At 38.0% G+C, this 15,974-nt stretch overlaps 2 protein-coding genes across 2 annotated transcripts in view; one reads left to right on the top strand and one right to left on the bottom strand.

Annotated features, from left to right (window-relative positions):
• Positions 1-6,428: 6,428 nt before the first annotated feature.
• On the bottom strand, positions 6,429-8,823 carry LOC106302735 (bystin-like). The gene is made up of 11 exons (XM_013739186.1): positions 8,796-8,823; positions 8,588-8,697; positions 8,366-8,521; positions 8,115-8,250; positions 7,972-8,008; positions 7,556-7,874; positions 7,397-7,476; positions 7,271-7,318; positions 7,033-7,179; positions 6,874-6,946; positions 6,429-6,785 (listed from the first exon to the last, which is right to left on the bottom strand). Exons 1-11 carry the CDS (start codon positions 8,821-8,823, stop codon positions 6,639-6,641), a joined length of 1,281 nt encoding a protein of 426 aa, XP_013594640.1. The 3' UTR covers positions 6,429-6,638.
• Positions 8,824-14,614: 5,791 nt separating this feature from the next.
• LOC106302734 overlaps positions 14,615-15,974 on the top strand; it is a 1,522-nt gene continuing 162 nt past the window's right edge. The window contains exons 1-3 of the mRNA XM_013739185.1: positions 14,615-14,779; positions 14,963-15,715; positions 15,807-15,941. Coding sequence (XP_013594639.1) covers positions 14,615-14,779; positions 14,963-15,715; positions 15,807-15,941 — 1,053 coding nt within the window. The remainder of the gene's footprint in view (positions 14,780-14,962; positions 15,716-15,806; positions 15,942-15,974) is intronic.

Raw genomic sequence — 15,974 nt, 5'->3', positions numbered from 1 at the left:
TCACATTATACAACATTTCAAAGAAAGAATCAATTACATATCCACCATAGTAATATAAAAGAAAGTCATATTTTGAGATTCTTCAATTCAATTTTCATTCAAAAGTAAATAAGAACACGAGCTTAGATGGCTCTGACTATAACACTGATCCTTCTTGTTTAAATCAATCTTAGTAAAAAATAATAACTTTCTGAAACATTGAATTCACTCAGCACACATTATACATGTATATCAAGTTTTATCAATACCCAAAGACATAAATTACAGAAATTGGAGAATACCCAAAAGACATAAACTAAAGAAAGAAAAGAAATTAGAGCATACCCAGAAGACCAAGCTTTGGATGCTTGTATGAGAGATGAAGATACGGCTGAGAGATGGAGATATTGGCAGAGAGAAGTTGGAGGATCGACAAACAAAAGAGAAGAGTAATGAATATTAAAAACTCTACACGAAAACGACGGCACTTTAGTTAAAAATATATATAAACATAAAGAATAAAATGACTGTATATTTCTATATAAAAATGACAAAATATTAATGATTTTATATAGATATAACTTTTTCTAAAGTGTAAATTTTAAAAAAAAAATCAAGCAGGAAATTTTATCATTAATGACAAAATAATAATGATTATATATATATATATACATATATATATATATATATATATTTTTTTTTTTTTTCTAAAGTGTAAATTTAAGAAATTTGGTAACGGATGGAGGACTTTCCATTGATGAAAAGCGCTCATATTTTGGCAGAAAAAAAATTGAATAGTTTTATGATGCCGCTGGTTTGAGGTCGACCCATCGGCTAGATGTAACGTTATATGAATTTTACTGAAAAGTGGTCTATCTAACGTGCAAGGAGGAAATTTACGAGAACTCAGTTTGATCGACATGGTGTCAAGCGAGACCATGGAGCTTGACACCATGGAGGGTGTCGAACAACACCCATCAGCCGTGTTATGTCTAAGTCGTGTTTTAGACCTATATTATATTTTCTAAGTGACTGTTGACGGGCTAAGCTTTATTTGAGTTCTAGAGAGAATGTCAGAACTTTTTTAGAAATTGATTGGAATTCCAGTATTTCTGTTTTATCTATCTACTCAATTATTTCAGACTATTGTTATGTTTTCCATAATCATATCTGAGTAATCTCTCAGTTAGATTCAGCACAAACTCTCGTTCATTTATGCAAAAATTTACCAACTTCTTGATCAATGGTTTTTGCTCACCATCCAAGCCCCTATAGCTGAAAATTTCTGAAAATTAGTTTTTCTAGGGTTTATGAGGATCTGTTAATTGATATATTTTCTAGTGCCGTTCATAGAATATAACAAAATTTCTTATAATACTAGTTTCAATAGTAATTAACTAGAATCTATAATCACATGATAGTTGTGAGACATAATAGTGTAATCAGTTACGTGAAATCATAGGATAGTTGTGAGACATAATAGTGTAATCAGTTACCTGAACTGAATTCTTCTGAACTAGATACTTATTGACCTGGTGAACTAGATACTTATTCACAACGAGAGTTGGGGTAAGAATTTATTTGAACAAATCAAATATGGTCATTACATGCATGTATGGATTGTTCAAATCCACAACAAGAGTTTATTTTCTAGGATCTAGACATAGATATAGTCTTTACAGCGAGAGTTAATGGACCTTATCATTGAGTAATTTGAGTTCTAGAATCGAGCATAACAACCCTTGACAGCTATTTATCGAAATTATTCATTGAATGTTTGATTTTCCTAGATCTAGCGCTTTCTTTCTTATCTCGCAACCCGTTGGATCTATTTACTGTTTTGTTTTATTGCTTTATAATTTCTGGCTTAGCTTAACTTGAAACCATAAGCCTCTTGTGTGATCCTCAGTTTTAGTAGATTTGATCTCTAAGTACTGCAATGGACCTGTGAAACTGCAGAGTTGCTTTTAGGGTATATTTGAGTATATTATTGATCAATAGAGCAAGAGTACAATGTAGTGTGGTCTACGAACACTAGTTGTAGCTGCCTCTTTCTATATCAAAAGTGTATATAGTCTATGATCCTCTTCTTCTACGGTTTAAAAGTTCTTATATAGGTCATCATAGTTAAAATATAGGTTAAATCTTTCACTTTCTTAAATATAGAAAGATCTCTGTTTTAAAACAACTTTTTTTTGTTTTCAGTTAGATAGTTAATTATAGTTTCTTTCTTCAATATACAAATCCAATTTCCCCTATAAAATTTGGATGACTATTAAAAAACAAAAAAAAAATATCTTTGGAAAGAAAAAGGATACAAATCCTTGAAACATAGATTGATTACAATATCTTAGCATGAATAGGAATTTAACACAAAACACTCAAGATTGATACACAACGACCAACAATTGGAAGACCGGATATAAATATAGATAATCAAATAAGATTTTAGGACGAAGAAATTGGTTGAAGAATATTACCCAAATAAGATTTTAGGACGAAGAAATTAGTAAGATTTAGAGTACAAATGATGGATTACAACTTTTTAGTTACTTACTCTAGAGTCTAGTATTATAAGAATTCCTAGTGTATATTTCTATGAATGACCCTAGCAAATCTATCAATCAATAGTTCTTTATAAACCGTAGAAAATCCTTAATTCTAACATAGAGATTACTCAGATATGGTCATGGAAAACATAATAATAGTCTGAAATAATTGCATAGATAGATAAAAAAGAGATACACTGGAGTTCTGATCTTCTCTACAAAACTCAAGTAAAGCGTAGCTGTCAACTATGACTTAGAAAACATAGTATACGTCTAAAACATGACTTAGATACTTTTGTAAATACTTGAAACTTTGTGGTTGCTTTGGCTGATGGGTGTCGTTCGACACCCTCCATAGTGTCACTCGACACCATGTAGATCAAACTGAGTACTTAGCAGCTTCCTCCTCGCATAAGATAGACTATCCTATAGTAAAATGCATATAATGTTCCATCTAACCGATGGATCAACCTCAAAACAGCGGCATCAGAAAAATATTTTAATTCTCTATCTCGTGTCAAAATATGAGCGTCGTCCATCGCTCCATCTGTTACAAAATTCTGACGCATATCCACAGTTGTATATCTCAAATTGTGATTTTTTTTTTTTTTGCATCCATAGCAACTCAACCCTATACAACACATAATAATAAAAATAGATTTTTCAAATGTAATTATTTGTGTTTTTTTTAGAATGCATGAAATTTTTGGATACCTTTATTTAAATAATAAAAAATAAATATACTGAAATGAAATGAATAAATTGTTAAAATGAAAATATGAATATATTGGATTCGATTGTGTTTTCGATAAAGAATATAACATGTATTCACAAAGAAGGGTATTATCTTGAGTTGTTTTTGTTAGTTTATGGATTATAAAATGGGTGAACTTGTGATCTATCCAAATTCTCAATAACTATGAAATATATAGCATATATAACTGAGAAGTGAAATCAATAAGTAAAAGTACCTTTTCATATTTGTACTTTCCAACTATAAACACAAACTTGTAATACTATTTGTCTATTGTTCCACATTTTTTTATTTTGTATAGATACATAATAGTATACTGTAAAATATGTTATGTCATATGTTGATAGTTTTAATTAAAACGAAACTATATTGACTAATGAATGAAAGTTATGTGTAGAAGATATTTATAGTTAATCCATGTTGATTTAAAACTGAAAACATCATGACTTTTCAAAATTTGTGATTTCTAAGAAAATGATAAACATATAGAATAAGATGACTGTATATTTCTATATATATATATATATATATATATATATAAAAAATTAAAGTGTAATTTAAAAAAAAATAATCAAATCATATAATATGTAAAAAGAGATGATACTTTTTAGTTGAAATAAAAATTTGATTTATTATATTTTTTTGATGAATATTATCCAAATAAGATTTTAGGAAGAATAAATAAATAAATAAGACTTTCTCTCTCTCTCTCTTAATTTTCCTCTAACCTCTCTCTAAATCTAGAACTCTCGGAAACAGTCTTCGCGTTCGGTGTCCGGCGGCGGTTCTGTCGTCGGTCACCACCGACTTTTGTTTTTGTTGTACATATTCGACCTATGAGTCGATCTACTCTTCCGTGTGCGGATAAATAAAACTTCGATCGATTTCGATCGACTATGGTTTCGGGTTTGCCGATTTTGCTTTCGCTTGGCGACTTTTTGTATCAATCTCATTCGAGAAGCTCTTCAAGTTTGTTTCTTTTATCTCGATGAGATTGAAATCAGCCTTCCACTTGGTCCTCAATTAAAGCCCGTTGGTGAGTTGAGAAGACTCCTTTGTTTTGCCGCCACTTGCATCCCTCTCTATGAGAATCAGTCTTCCTTATAAGAAAGCCAGTTATGGCGTCGAGGATAGCGTCTCTGATTGGGAGTTGATGTAGTTTGATGGATTGCTTCAGCCATCTGTGAAGTCGATTAAGAAGAGTTGGCGTTCTACGGTCCAACAAATGATCGATATTTAGTTATGGCTTATGCGTCCTTTGTTTTGGAATTCCGGTGAAATAAGGGTAGTCCGATCAAGTAACCGAGGTTTAGCTGGAAGGCAATATGGTATAAGCTAATGGAATGGCAACAGAGAAGCGAAGAGTTTGGAGGTGAATTTGCTGGTGTCACGGTGGAGAAGCCGTCTCGACGGCCGTGCTTGTTGTCTCGTTGTTGAAGAACACGTAGTGATTACGTGATATCATTGAAGGCTCCACAGTTGACACGCGTTTCACTCTGCTTCCAATTATATTTATTAAATATGTAATCTTTCTGTGGCTCTGTTGTTTTCTTATCTATTGCTTGTACTTCTTTAAAAAAAAGCCTCTGTGTGTGTAACGAAATGAAAAATGTTGACAAAAAATAAAAATAAAAATAAATAAGATGTAGAGTTGAGTTGAAGAACACAAGTTACACAACATAAAACTGGGTCAACCTCTCTCCTCTCTCCTCAACTCTCTCAAGTGCGACTTCAGATCTGATACATTCACCGGCTTCCGGCGGCGAGTGTGAGCGCGTGACGGCGCCGGTGACTCCTCTCCTCCCTAATCTGGTTTTTATTTGCTTCGCCGGTTGACTCTCCTCCTCTATTGTCTTGTTGTTGGCTCTGGTTCGGTGTGTCTTGCCGTCGAGGTTCCGCGTGCGAGGTTCTCTTCTGCGGTGGAGACTCAACTAGTCCTGGTGTCGTGACGCGGTGGGGCGTAGGGGTTTAAGCCGGCGGAGTCGGCTTTTCTAGGCTGAGAGAGAGTAGATCGTGTTTCCTCTTTTAGATCTCTCTCTCGTGACCTCTGAGTCCAAGGTTATGCGGAAGATGCGTTGCGTGGATTTTGCGGTGCTGTGGTGCTGCTCTTGTCCTATTAGTGGCGTGCGGCTTCAACAGTTGGTGCAGCGAGTCTCAACGGCGTCGTTAGGGCTCTTCTCCTCTTTGTTGAAGTCAAAGGTTGCTTCGGGTTAGTCGGAGATGGGTCGCGGGTGTGGTGTGCAGTCCGGGTCCGACTCATGTAGGCGTACTGAGTGGGTTGTTTAACTAGTCGTCTATGGCTGGTTAAATTCCACTTTGTAAGCCTCAAGCCTTCCCGATTCATCACCTTGTCATTGATTTGAGTTCTCCGGTGGATAGCGGCAGCTTCTTCATCGTAGTTCGGGCTCTCGTCTGTGCGTTTATTTGGCTCACTGTTGACTCCGGTGATCCGTTTGCGAGTCACAATCACGTCTCTTTGGTTCTCGAAGGCGGCAAGAGAGGTCCCGACCCTGGTCTCGGTCGTGGCGGAGTCGCTCTTGTGTCTTGGTACCATCCCAGTGCTGGTGACGAGTCACTTGATTCCTCATTAGTAGTGTAGCTTGGCTGTTTGTGCAGGTCGTTAGAGCCCTCTCAGTTGGTGTTTGGCTTAGAGGTCAGGCCCGTTTGGTGTACAAGTTCGTTGGCGGCAGTAGCAAGCTCTCTGCTTGGTTGGGAGGCGGTTTCAAACGCTGTGTGGCGTTGTGTACAAACCGAGCCTTGGTGGCGTCTGCAAGGCTTCATGGTAAGTATCTGAAACACTCCCCTATTGGTCGTCTAGTGCTTCATGGATAGTGACGGTTATAAGCTTGGTGGAGTTCATTGGAAGCTAGCTACTCCGAAGACGACTCGGGAACTCCCGGCATCCGAGGCAACAAGGAGAACCTCACATTCTCAGGACCCTCGTCATTGGTAGAGAACGGTAACCAATTCTAAAGAATTTCGAAAAACAGACTAGCGAAATGTGCGGGCGAAGCTAGTTTGTAATAGTTTGACTTTGGAAATTTTGTTCAAAACTTGTTTGTAACCGAAACTCAATTCCCGATTTTTGGATTGAATTAATATATTTTATTATTTGAAAAAAAAAAATGTATAGTTTCTTTGTTCAATATACAAATCCAATTTCCCCTATAAAATTGGATGGTTATTGAAAAACAAAAAAAAAATCTTTGGAAAGAAAAAGGATACAAATCTTCGAAACATAGATTGATTACAATATCTTAGCATAAATAGGAATTTAACAGAAACAAAAGAGGCTCACTCAAGATTGATGCACAACGACCGACAATTGGAAGACCGGATATAAATATAGATAATCGTTAGTCTTCTTCCATTGGAACTTGTGGCATGTCAAACCAGTCTTCTTTGATCGGCTTGTTGTTGATCGTTGAAGCTGAATGTGAATTATCCACCATCTCTCCACGGTTTCTGCTACTAACAAGCTCTCTCACAATTTCAGGAGTAATCTGCATTAATGGTAGATACGGCTTAAATAAATAAATAAATAAAAAGAGAGGAACAGATTTATGATTAGACAAGGGAAAGTGGTCATACTAGCTCGTGATTTTGTTTCTCAAGTAGACTTGTGAGACTCTTTTTATCTTCCTTTCTTAGTTCGTGCTTGTACCTGCAAAAGAAGAGATTAACACTTTGACAAAAGCAGACTTACAGTGCCTGAAATGAACAACTCTTCTTCTTCTCCTTATTCCTTACCGTTGCACAAAGGCGAGAAGAGTTTGGTGCCAAATGACCGGCATAACTTTTGTCTCCTTACAAAATCTCAAGAAGTGAGCAGCGACCGCATCAATGGCCAGATGAGCCAGCGCATATTTCTTCTCCAGGATAGCTTTCATGAAGTAGACACACAAAAACAAAAACACAATGTAACCGAAGAAGGGCACAAGATATGAGTACCTACATATGTAGGTCTAAGGTATAGGCTGCATTTTACCTTCTTGTGCCAAGAAACTCCATCTCCGCCAAACATACCAAGGCGGCACTGCAGTTCATGTGCATGAATAATTTTGGTTTTATGTGCTCAATAACTTGGAAAATATAAAAGCTAAATCCTTGTTACCTTGAAAATTTTTCAGGAATAGAAAACTTGTGTATTATACTCCCAATAATAACAGCTTCGGGGATGGTGCATGTTCCAGACTTAACAAAATTATGCAACTTAATTTAGAGAAAAGTCACAAAAGGAGAAGGACAAAAGAAAAGAAAAGAGAAAACACACCTTACACAGGGGAAGTAGAATCCCACAGTAGAATCCTTTGGGCTTGAAGAGTGCCTTTTTCAAAGATTGGTAGAGACAAAAATGTAGCTTTTTGTGGATTCTGATGTCCTCTCTGACCCTAGGAAGAAGAAAAAGCTCATAGAAGCGTTCAGCTTTGGTGCTGGAGGCAAACATGTTTGTAGCCTTGTACATTGCATTAGGGGACCAACTCTCTGGTCGAGTCAACTTCAATAAACTTTCCCAATTTTCCAGTCTAGTAAGATGGTTAAGAGCTTTCGGCATTTTACCGTTTGTGTATAGACTCATAAACTCTCCCAGCCTGCAATAATTTATCAGAGACAATTGTAAGATGGTGGAATTTGTAAAAAGGTGACTTTTTTTTTTTTCAAGGAAAGGGGTAAAAAGAGAGGCTTTACTTTCGATAGTAGTCAGTTATTGAAACAAAAGCTGCGCCTACAACAGAAAATTCATCCACCCAGAGAATGAGAATTAGCCAGTTAAATCATACAGAAGAAGAAAAAAAAAAGCAAAGACTTTAGTGTTGTTAACAAGCAAAAACCTGTAGCAGCACTATGTTTTTCTTCAAGCGAAGAAGTAATAGCATTACAGACACGTTTTGCTATTGAAGCCCCATCCTTGTGAAAGAATGCATCTAGTAATAACTTCGCTTCTTTCTCGCTACAGGCCATATCCTCCTTGAACAATTTAATCGGAAACAAATGCAACAACTTAAGACCAGTGCCACCAATAAGAATCTCAATCTAAACCTTACATATATGAACACAAACGATTGAGAAGAAAGAATCTCACATGGTAATCAAGTTGGCTCTGGATCTCATCAACATCATCAATAACATCTTCCAACTCATACAATGGTTGCTTGAACAAGGCGCTCATGGGGGCGTTTTCTTCATCCTCGACTGCCTTTTGCTGCGCATACGCTTCCTTCAGTATCTTCTCCGTTAGTTGAACAAACAAAACTATTAGAGAAACCCATCAATCAATCAACAAAAAGAATCCAATACTTCTCACCTTCCGGCTTTTGCAACCATTCATCGGTGAGGAGGCGGCAGCCACGGAGAATGCCTTAAAGTTCCTCTTTGCGCCATTGGAAACGGTCGAAGAAGGGCAGTGAGAATCACCTTACGGCTCTCTCGCGCAGACCTAGCTTATTGTTGTGACCGACCACACACAAGAAGAAACGATGGGTTAGGTCTTTTACCCGATTAAAATCACCTACCTATTGGAGCCCATTTATTGCAGCCCATTTATATGCATTCATAATTTACTTGATTTACCAATTTTTAAGTCCATATTTTTAAAATGTCCCTATTACCAAAACAAAAAAACTCTTCATTTCATATTCAGATAAAAATAGAGATCGATAACTCGATGCGGGTTTGGAGTTTTTTGAATCGGTTGTTCTAACTACGGGTATGAATGATGCAATGCTGGTCCTAATACCAAAAGTAGTCAAGCCATAAAAAATTATGCAATTCCGCCCCATCAGTTTATGCAATGTCCTATTCAAGATAATAACAAAAGCGATGGTGTTGTGAGTGAATAAACTTATGCCTAAACTCATTGGTCCAGCGCAAGCCAGTTTTATCCCATACAGACTTAGTACTGTTAACATTGTTGTGGTCCAGGAAGCCCATGTTTGGAACTACGCTAGGCGATAGTCAGGCAGAAACTGCGGACCTAGCGAGTTACCAAAAAATCAGGGATTAATCAGAGACTAGTTTAATTATTATTTTATTTTATTATAATATTTAAATTAAATATAAAATATAAATATATTAGAATGTAATAGTTTTTTTGTATGTTATCATTGAAATTTATTTTTATTGGTTGAACAAAATTAATTGTTAGCATATGTTAATACCATATAATTGAAAAACAAATTAATCTAGACTATTTTTTTATTATTTATATATGTATACGTGTATATATATTAACCTCTACGAAACTCTATCAAAAATTTGTTGTTTCCCATTGGCTGAGTCCCTTGTTCTTACGCCAAGTTACCGGGTTCGATACTTCCTGACTCGGTTATAGAAGAAAAAGGAGACAAAATCTCACTCTATATATAGAGTTCACATGCTATAGGAAGAGTAATGTATTTGGGCTTCGGAATTCAATCTAAAGCCCAATGTATATTTTCATTGTTTATAATTTAGGCCTAATTAATCAGGTCGATTAGTTGGTGATTTGGCCGATTAATCGGTTTAATGGGCCGAGTAATATATGTCCGATTTTCTTGGACGATTTTACTGCGGGAGCTGTCCGAGTAGTGTCTACACGGACGCCTAGGTGGCTAGGCAGCTGTGTTTTTGAACAGGGAAGGAAACTGTTCATTCAATGAGAAGGAAGAAAAGACGCAGAGGCTGGATGCTTCTTAAGTTGGACCTTGAGAAAACCTATGATCGAATCAGATGGAACTTTTTAGAAGACACTCTACAATGATATGGATTAAATGGATTATGCAATGTGTTATGAACCTGGGAATGAGTTTATTATGGAATGGAGAGAGGACACATGCGTTTACGCCTCAGCGTGGACTTCGGCAGGGAAATCTTCTGTCATCGTACTTATTTGTGTTATGTATGGAGAGATTGTGTCACCAAATTGAATTCGATGTTGCTAATAAGGAGTGGAAACCAATCAGGCTGTCTAGGGGCGGACCATCCTTATCACATGTTTGTTTTGCGGACGATCTGATCTTGTTTGCAGGAGCCTCAATATCGTAGATTCGGGTGATTCGCAAAGTTCTGGAGAGACTTTGTAGAGCTTCTGGGCAAAAAGTAAGTCTGGAGAAATCTCTAATCTTCTTTTCTGAGAATGTTCATCGTGATTTAGCGAACTCAATAAGCAATGAGAGTGGCATCAAAGGAACTAAAGAGTTGGGAAAGTACTTGGGTATGCATGTCTTGCAAAAAAGGATAAACAAGGAGACGTTTGGGGAAGTAATTGAGAAAGTTTCTTCCAAACTTGCTGGATGGAAGAGGAGATTCTTGAGTTTGGCGGGAAGGATAACACTTACTAAGTCTGTCCTCTCATCTATTCCAGTACATACGATGAGTACTATAGCTCTTATGATATCTACCTTGGATCAATTAGATAAGATCCTCGGTCCTTTATCTGGGGTAGTTGTGAGGGAAATAGAAAACAGCATCTGATTTCTTGGGAAAAAATCTACAAACCGAAGAGTGAAGGTGGACTTGGAATACAGTTAGCTAAACAAATGAACATTGCTCTATTAGCAAAGTTGGGCTGGAGGTTGCTGAATATGCAGGATGGTTTATGGGTTAAGATACTGCGGAATAAATTTCGAGTGGGCGAGTTAGATGATTCATCGTGGCTAATAGTCCAGGGAACTTGGTCGCCGACCTGGAGGAGTTTGGTGATGGGGCTCCGTGAGATTGTTGTTCCGGGTATGTCTTGGGTTCTTGGTGATGGTCGCCGAGTCCGTTTTTGGAAGGATAATTGGCTGTTGAATGAGCCCTTGTCTGAGTTAAGTATGGTGGATACGGGCTAGTGATCTTTGGCAAAATGGCAATGGGTGGTTACTGCAAATAATCGAACCATATATGTCAAATGCCAAATCGCCAAAGATTGGCTTCAGTAGTGATTGATGATGTTACTGGTGCACGGGATAGAATGTCGTGGGAAGAGAGCAAGGATGGATTACTTTTTGTGAAGTCAGCTTATGCCTTCTTAACCAGAGACGCTGAGCCAAGACAAAATATGAAAGCCTTATATCATCGGGTGTGGTGTGTTATTTCCCCAGAACGTGTCCGAGTATTCTTATGGCTGGTAACTCATCAGGCTATTATGACGAACATGGAATGTAAATGCAGACACTTGAGTGAGAATAGTGTGTCCATTGTGTAAGAATGTAACCCACAAACAAATGACTGCAACATGAAATAATACAAAGCAATACCAACTTTGGATAATAACAAAATCGCTAAAACGATTCTTAAAAGGATTCACACAATCGTATAATCATAGATTTAATTATGACTTAAACATTAAGTAAAAGATCATGACAAATCTGGAATTTCATAGTCATCTTTTTGTTCTTTCAAAGCCAAAACACTACAAAAATAAATAAAAATCAGTCGTCTTTCATTGGCACTTTAGAAATGTCAAACCTCTCTTCATTGATTCGGATGCTGAGAAAGTGAACTGCAGTCAAAGAGATAACATAACATAACTCTTATAAAAAATAACTGAAAGGATAATTTACAAGATATAAAAAGTTATAATTAATCTACATAGGATCATCTTTCTCTCCACGATTTCTGCTCCCCTGAATCTCTCTCGGTATCTCTGGATTAACCTACAAGAAACATCAACAACCCCTATTAAGTAGTGATTCACAATACAATACAAAGAAACGCTTAAATTTTTATAAGGTAGAGAAAATGTCCTACAAGATGGTGATTCTGCCTCTTGAGGAGAGTTTGGATATGTTATTTGTCTTCCTTTAGTAGTTCATACTTGTACCAATACATTATGTTTAAACATGAGCTTATATAATACTTTTACGTTAGATAAATTTCTGCTCTATATGTCAAAATTAAGAAGAGACTGCTGCAAAATCACAAGCATAACTCTTATTTCCTCCACAAATCTCATTAAATGAGCAACCAATGCATCAGACACTCAATATGGCATACACTATTTCTTCTCCAAAAGAGTTTTTATGAAATAGCTTTCTAACAAAAAAATTATCAGAAAGAATGGCTATAAATATCAATACTCCATCTTAGCCAAGATTAACAAAACAATATTGCAATTCATCTAAATAATTTAGTAACAATCTAAACATTTCCATATGTTATATTTATGCATATCTTTGTAAACATACCCTGAGTGATCCACAAGGAATTTTTTTTTCAAGAATGCTCTCTAAAATCACATCTTCTTGGAGACTGTATGTACCCGACTGAATAAATTAAGATCCAATGAACATGTAAGAAAAGCGCAACATTCTGATATGATAGTGTTCACAACATTGTGATATGTATCTTACAAAGATGGAATAATATCCCTTTGTTGAATGCACTAGGAATGCACAAAGCAAAATACAGCCTTTTATTCTTCCTAATATCATATCTCACCCACGGAAGCAAAACGTAGTTGTAAAACTTCTGAATTTGGATGTTTTGCAAGTGGTGAGCAAGGATTTTTGTTGTTTGATACATTGTGTTAAGTAACCATGTCTCTAGCATGATCAAGTACAACACTTCCTTCCATCGTTCCATTTTAGTGATACACACAAATGGTTTTGGCATTTTTTCAACCGTGTATGCACTCATAAGCCTAGCAACACTGCACAAATAAAAGGAATGGAGAGAACACAACATTACCTTTTATATAGTTTAGCTATCATAGGGTCCATTTGAGGATCGATACGCTTTTTGATATATGGTGTTTTTGGCATCTTGTATATATGTTTTCTAATTGGTTTTCAAGTCTTTATCGAGTCTTCCTAGTCCTTTTCGAGTCATTACAGGTCTGGAGTTGCATTGGATTGGAGATAGACCAGCTGGAACAAAAAAGACAGAACATAATGCAATCTGGAGATTTTCGCGCGGAACAGTCTGAGTGACTGTTCCCGATAGCAGAGCAACCCGAGCGACTGTTCCTGATCGAGCGGAGCACCCGAGTGCTTGTTCCTGATCAAGCGGAGCACCCGAGTGCCTGTTCCTGATCGAGCGGAGCACCCGAGTGCATGTTCCTGCGGCAGAGATTTTTAAGGAAACTACAAGTCAATACGGGATTTGCCCTAATTATCCCATCTTTTTCTCCCAGACGCCTGTGGCTTTGATATATCATATTTTTGTCTTTCTTTTTACCTTCTACGCTACTTTTTACACAAGGAACCAGACTTGCGCTTTCAGAGATTTGTGATTTGATACTTTGTAAAGGGAGAAGGCTCTATCTCTCTCACCATAGAGAAGAACCCCCTGAACCCTTATTCTATTTTATCTACACATGTTTTATTCAGTCTTAGTCTCTGTGTTTTCTCTGTTCATGGTTGAGTAGTCAACTTGCTTAGTCTAGGGTGTTTGGGTGTTAGATCCGTGAGCTAAACATAGATAAGTGAAACCATTGATTGTCTTCATTCATAATTGTTCTTAATGCTTGCATTAAACTGGCCGCTTAATGTTAGATCCTAGGTTTAACCTGTTCATTAACCGTGTAGTAGGTTGCTAGATCTGTTATGAATGAGCATTGCATCTCTAACCAGCGAAAGTAGATGTTAGGGTGTTTTGTGAACATATTTGACTTGATCTCTATTGCTTGCTGTCGCGTCTTTATCCAAACGAGAGTTTAAGTATCAAGATCGATCAGCATAGGGAGCAGTACCACGACAATGGACTGTTCTATTTGAGTGATCCAAGTTCTAAACTTGCTCTTAATTGAATTTGAATAATTGTTTGGCTCACACTTGCTTATATTCAAGCGCAGGAATAAGCTGCCCAACATCAGCAGGAAAAGTCAGAGTAGGCTGTTCCAATCGGGCAGAGAAACCTTCCTTGCAACATCCCTACAACTCGTTCTGCCATAGTTCACCCACCCTGCACCAGGCAGAACTTTGAGATCAAGTCTGCTTTGATCGGTCTAGTACAGAGAAAGGTGTTCTCTGGTCTCTTTATAGAAATTCCAATGGAGCATATTGAGAGCTTCGAAAAAGTATGCAGTTTCACTCGTGCGAATGGTGTTCCACCATACTACATCAGGTGCATGTTATTCCCATTCTCTCTTGATGGAAAAGCTGCACGGTGGTTGAACTCTCTCCCTACCGGCTCTCTCACTTCATGGGAACAGGTCCGATCAGCGTTCCTCAGCCATTTCTACTCTAAGGCGAGAATAACTGCTTTGAGAAACAAGATTACCTCCTTCAGAAAACTCACAGATGAGCCTTTCTGCGACGCTTGGGAGCACTTCAATGACTATCGCAGAGAATGTCCTCACCATTGATTTGATGATGACTACCTCTTGGAAATTTTCTACGATGGAGTTGACTGGGAATTTCATAGTGCTATGAACTCTGTCAGCAATGGAGACTTCATGACTCAGACCACTCATAGAGCGTTTGAGCTAATTGAGAACATGGCTGTTACCTTAGCCAATCAGAACGAGGAGAGTGAGTGCTCGAAGAAAGGGAACAGTTCTGACACCCAGAAGATAGATGAGCTGACTACCAAGGTCGATCAGCTACTGAAAAACAATCAAAGGCACGTCTTCAGTATGGAGCAAGCTACGGCCGGACAGATTCACAACCAGAACCAGTGACAACCGCAGAACAATCGGCAAGCTGTTCCAGCTACCGGGAACAGTCAACCAGATGAGCTGAAGGGTCTGGGTATGCTGATGCAACAACTGTTGCAGGGTCAGCAGGTTCAGGCCAAGGCGTTAAATCAGGTAACCACGGAAATCGACACCAGGATGGGCAACATGTTCACTGAGCTGAATGCCAAGTATGACGCTGTTGCGAGCCACATAAGAAAGATCGATGTTCAGCTCGCTCAAACAGCTGAGAGTGTTAAGAGGCAGCAAGGTATGCTCCCTGGAAAAACTGATAAAAATCCTAGGACTGAGCACTATAATGCAATCGAGCAGCCGTTCGCTGAGACTGTTCTAGGCACAGAAGAGAACACAGAGCTGTCTGCTAGCTCTGGAGCGACCGCTCCTAGTGAACCTGCTGAAACTGCACCAGTGCGAGTCTATGTTCCTAAGGTTCCCTATCCAATTCCACCTAAACATTTGATGGATCCCATTAGTGCAGAGCAGCTGGCTGGGTTTAGGAAAATGGTGAGCAGATTTCCTAAAGAGATCTCATTTGAACATGCTTGGGAGATTCAGCCATTGCGTCTGTTCTTCAAAAATTGCAGAGAGTCTCAAGAGGAAATTAAGGCTCTCTTTACCGAAGCACTGACACCATCGCTGAAGGTACTGCCTAAGGTTGATGACCCTGGAAAGTTTGTTTTTCCTTGTTCCATTGCTGGAGTGGAGTTCAAGGAAGCTCTTTGTGATTCTAGGTCTAGTGTGAACCTTATCTCAAAAGCGATTGTAGACGAGCTGGGCATTGTTCATGTTGAGCCTTCTCAGCTGAAGATGGCTTTTGCAAACTCTTCCATGGCAGTCCCTTATGGAACCATTCGCAGTCCCTTATAGCACAATTCGCAACCTTCCTGTCCAAGTTGGGAACTGTATTCTCCATACCGAATTTCAGGTTGTTGGGATGAGCAAGGATCATGAGATGCCTTTAATCTTTGGAAGGTCATTTATGCCTACAGTAGGAGCAGTCGTCGACATGCCTAATAAGAAAGTTTCTTTCTCCAACATCAACAAGGAGGTTTTCTACAAGGTTGTCCCAACCAGATCACAAATCCGCTACGCC

This window comes from Brassica oleracea, chromosome C7 (assembly GCF_000695525.1).
Source record: "Brassica oleracea var. oleracea cultivar TO1000 chromosome C7, BOL, whole genome shotgun sequence".
NCBI classification, from domain to species: domain Eukaryota; kingdom Viridiplantae; phylum Streptophyta; class Magnoliopsida; order Brassicales; family Brassicaceae; genus Brassica; species Brassica oleracea.
Note: the sequence above shows the minus strand (reverse complement) of the source record. Positions and strands in the feature narration are given on the sequence as shown.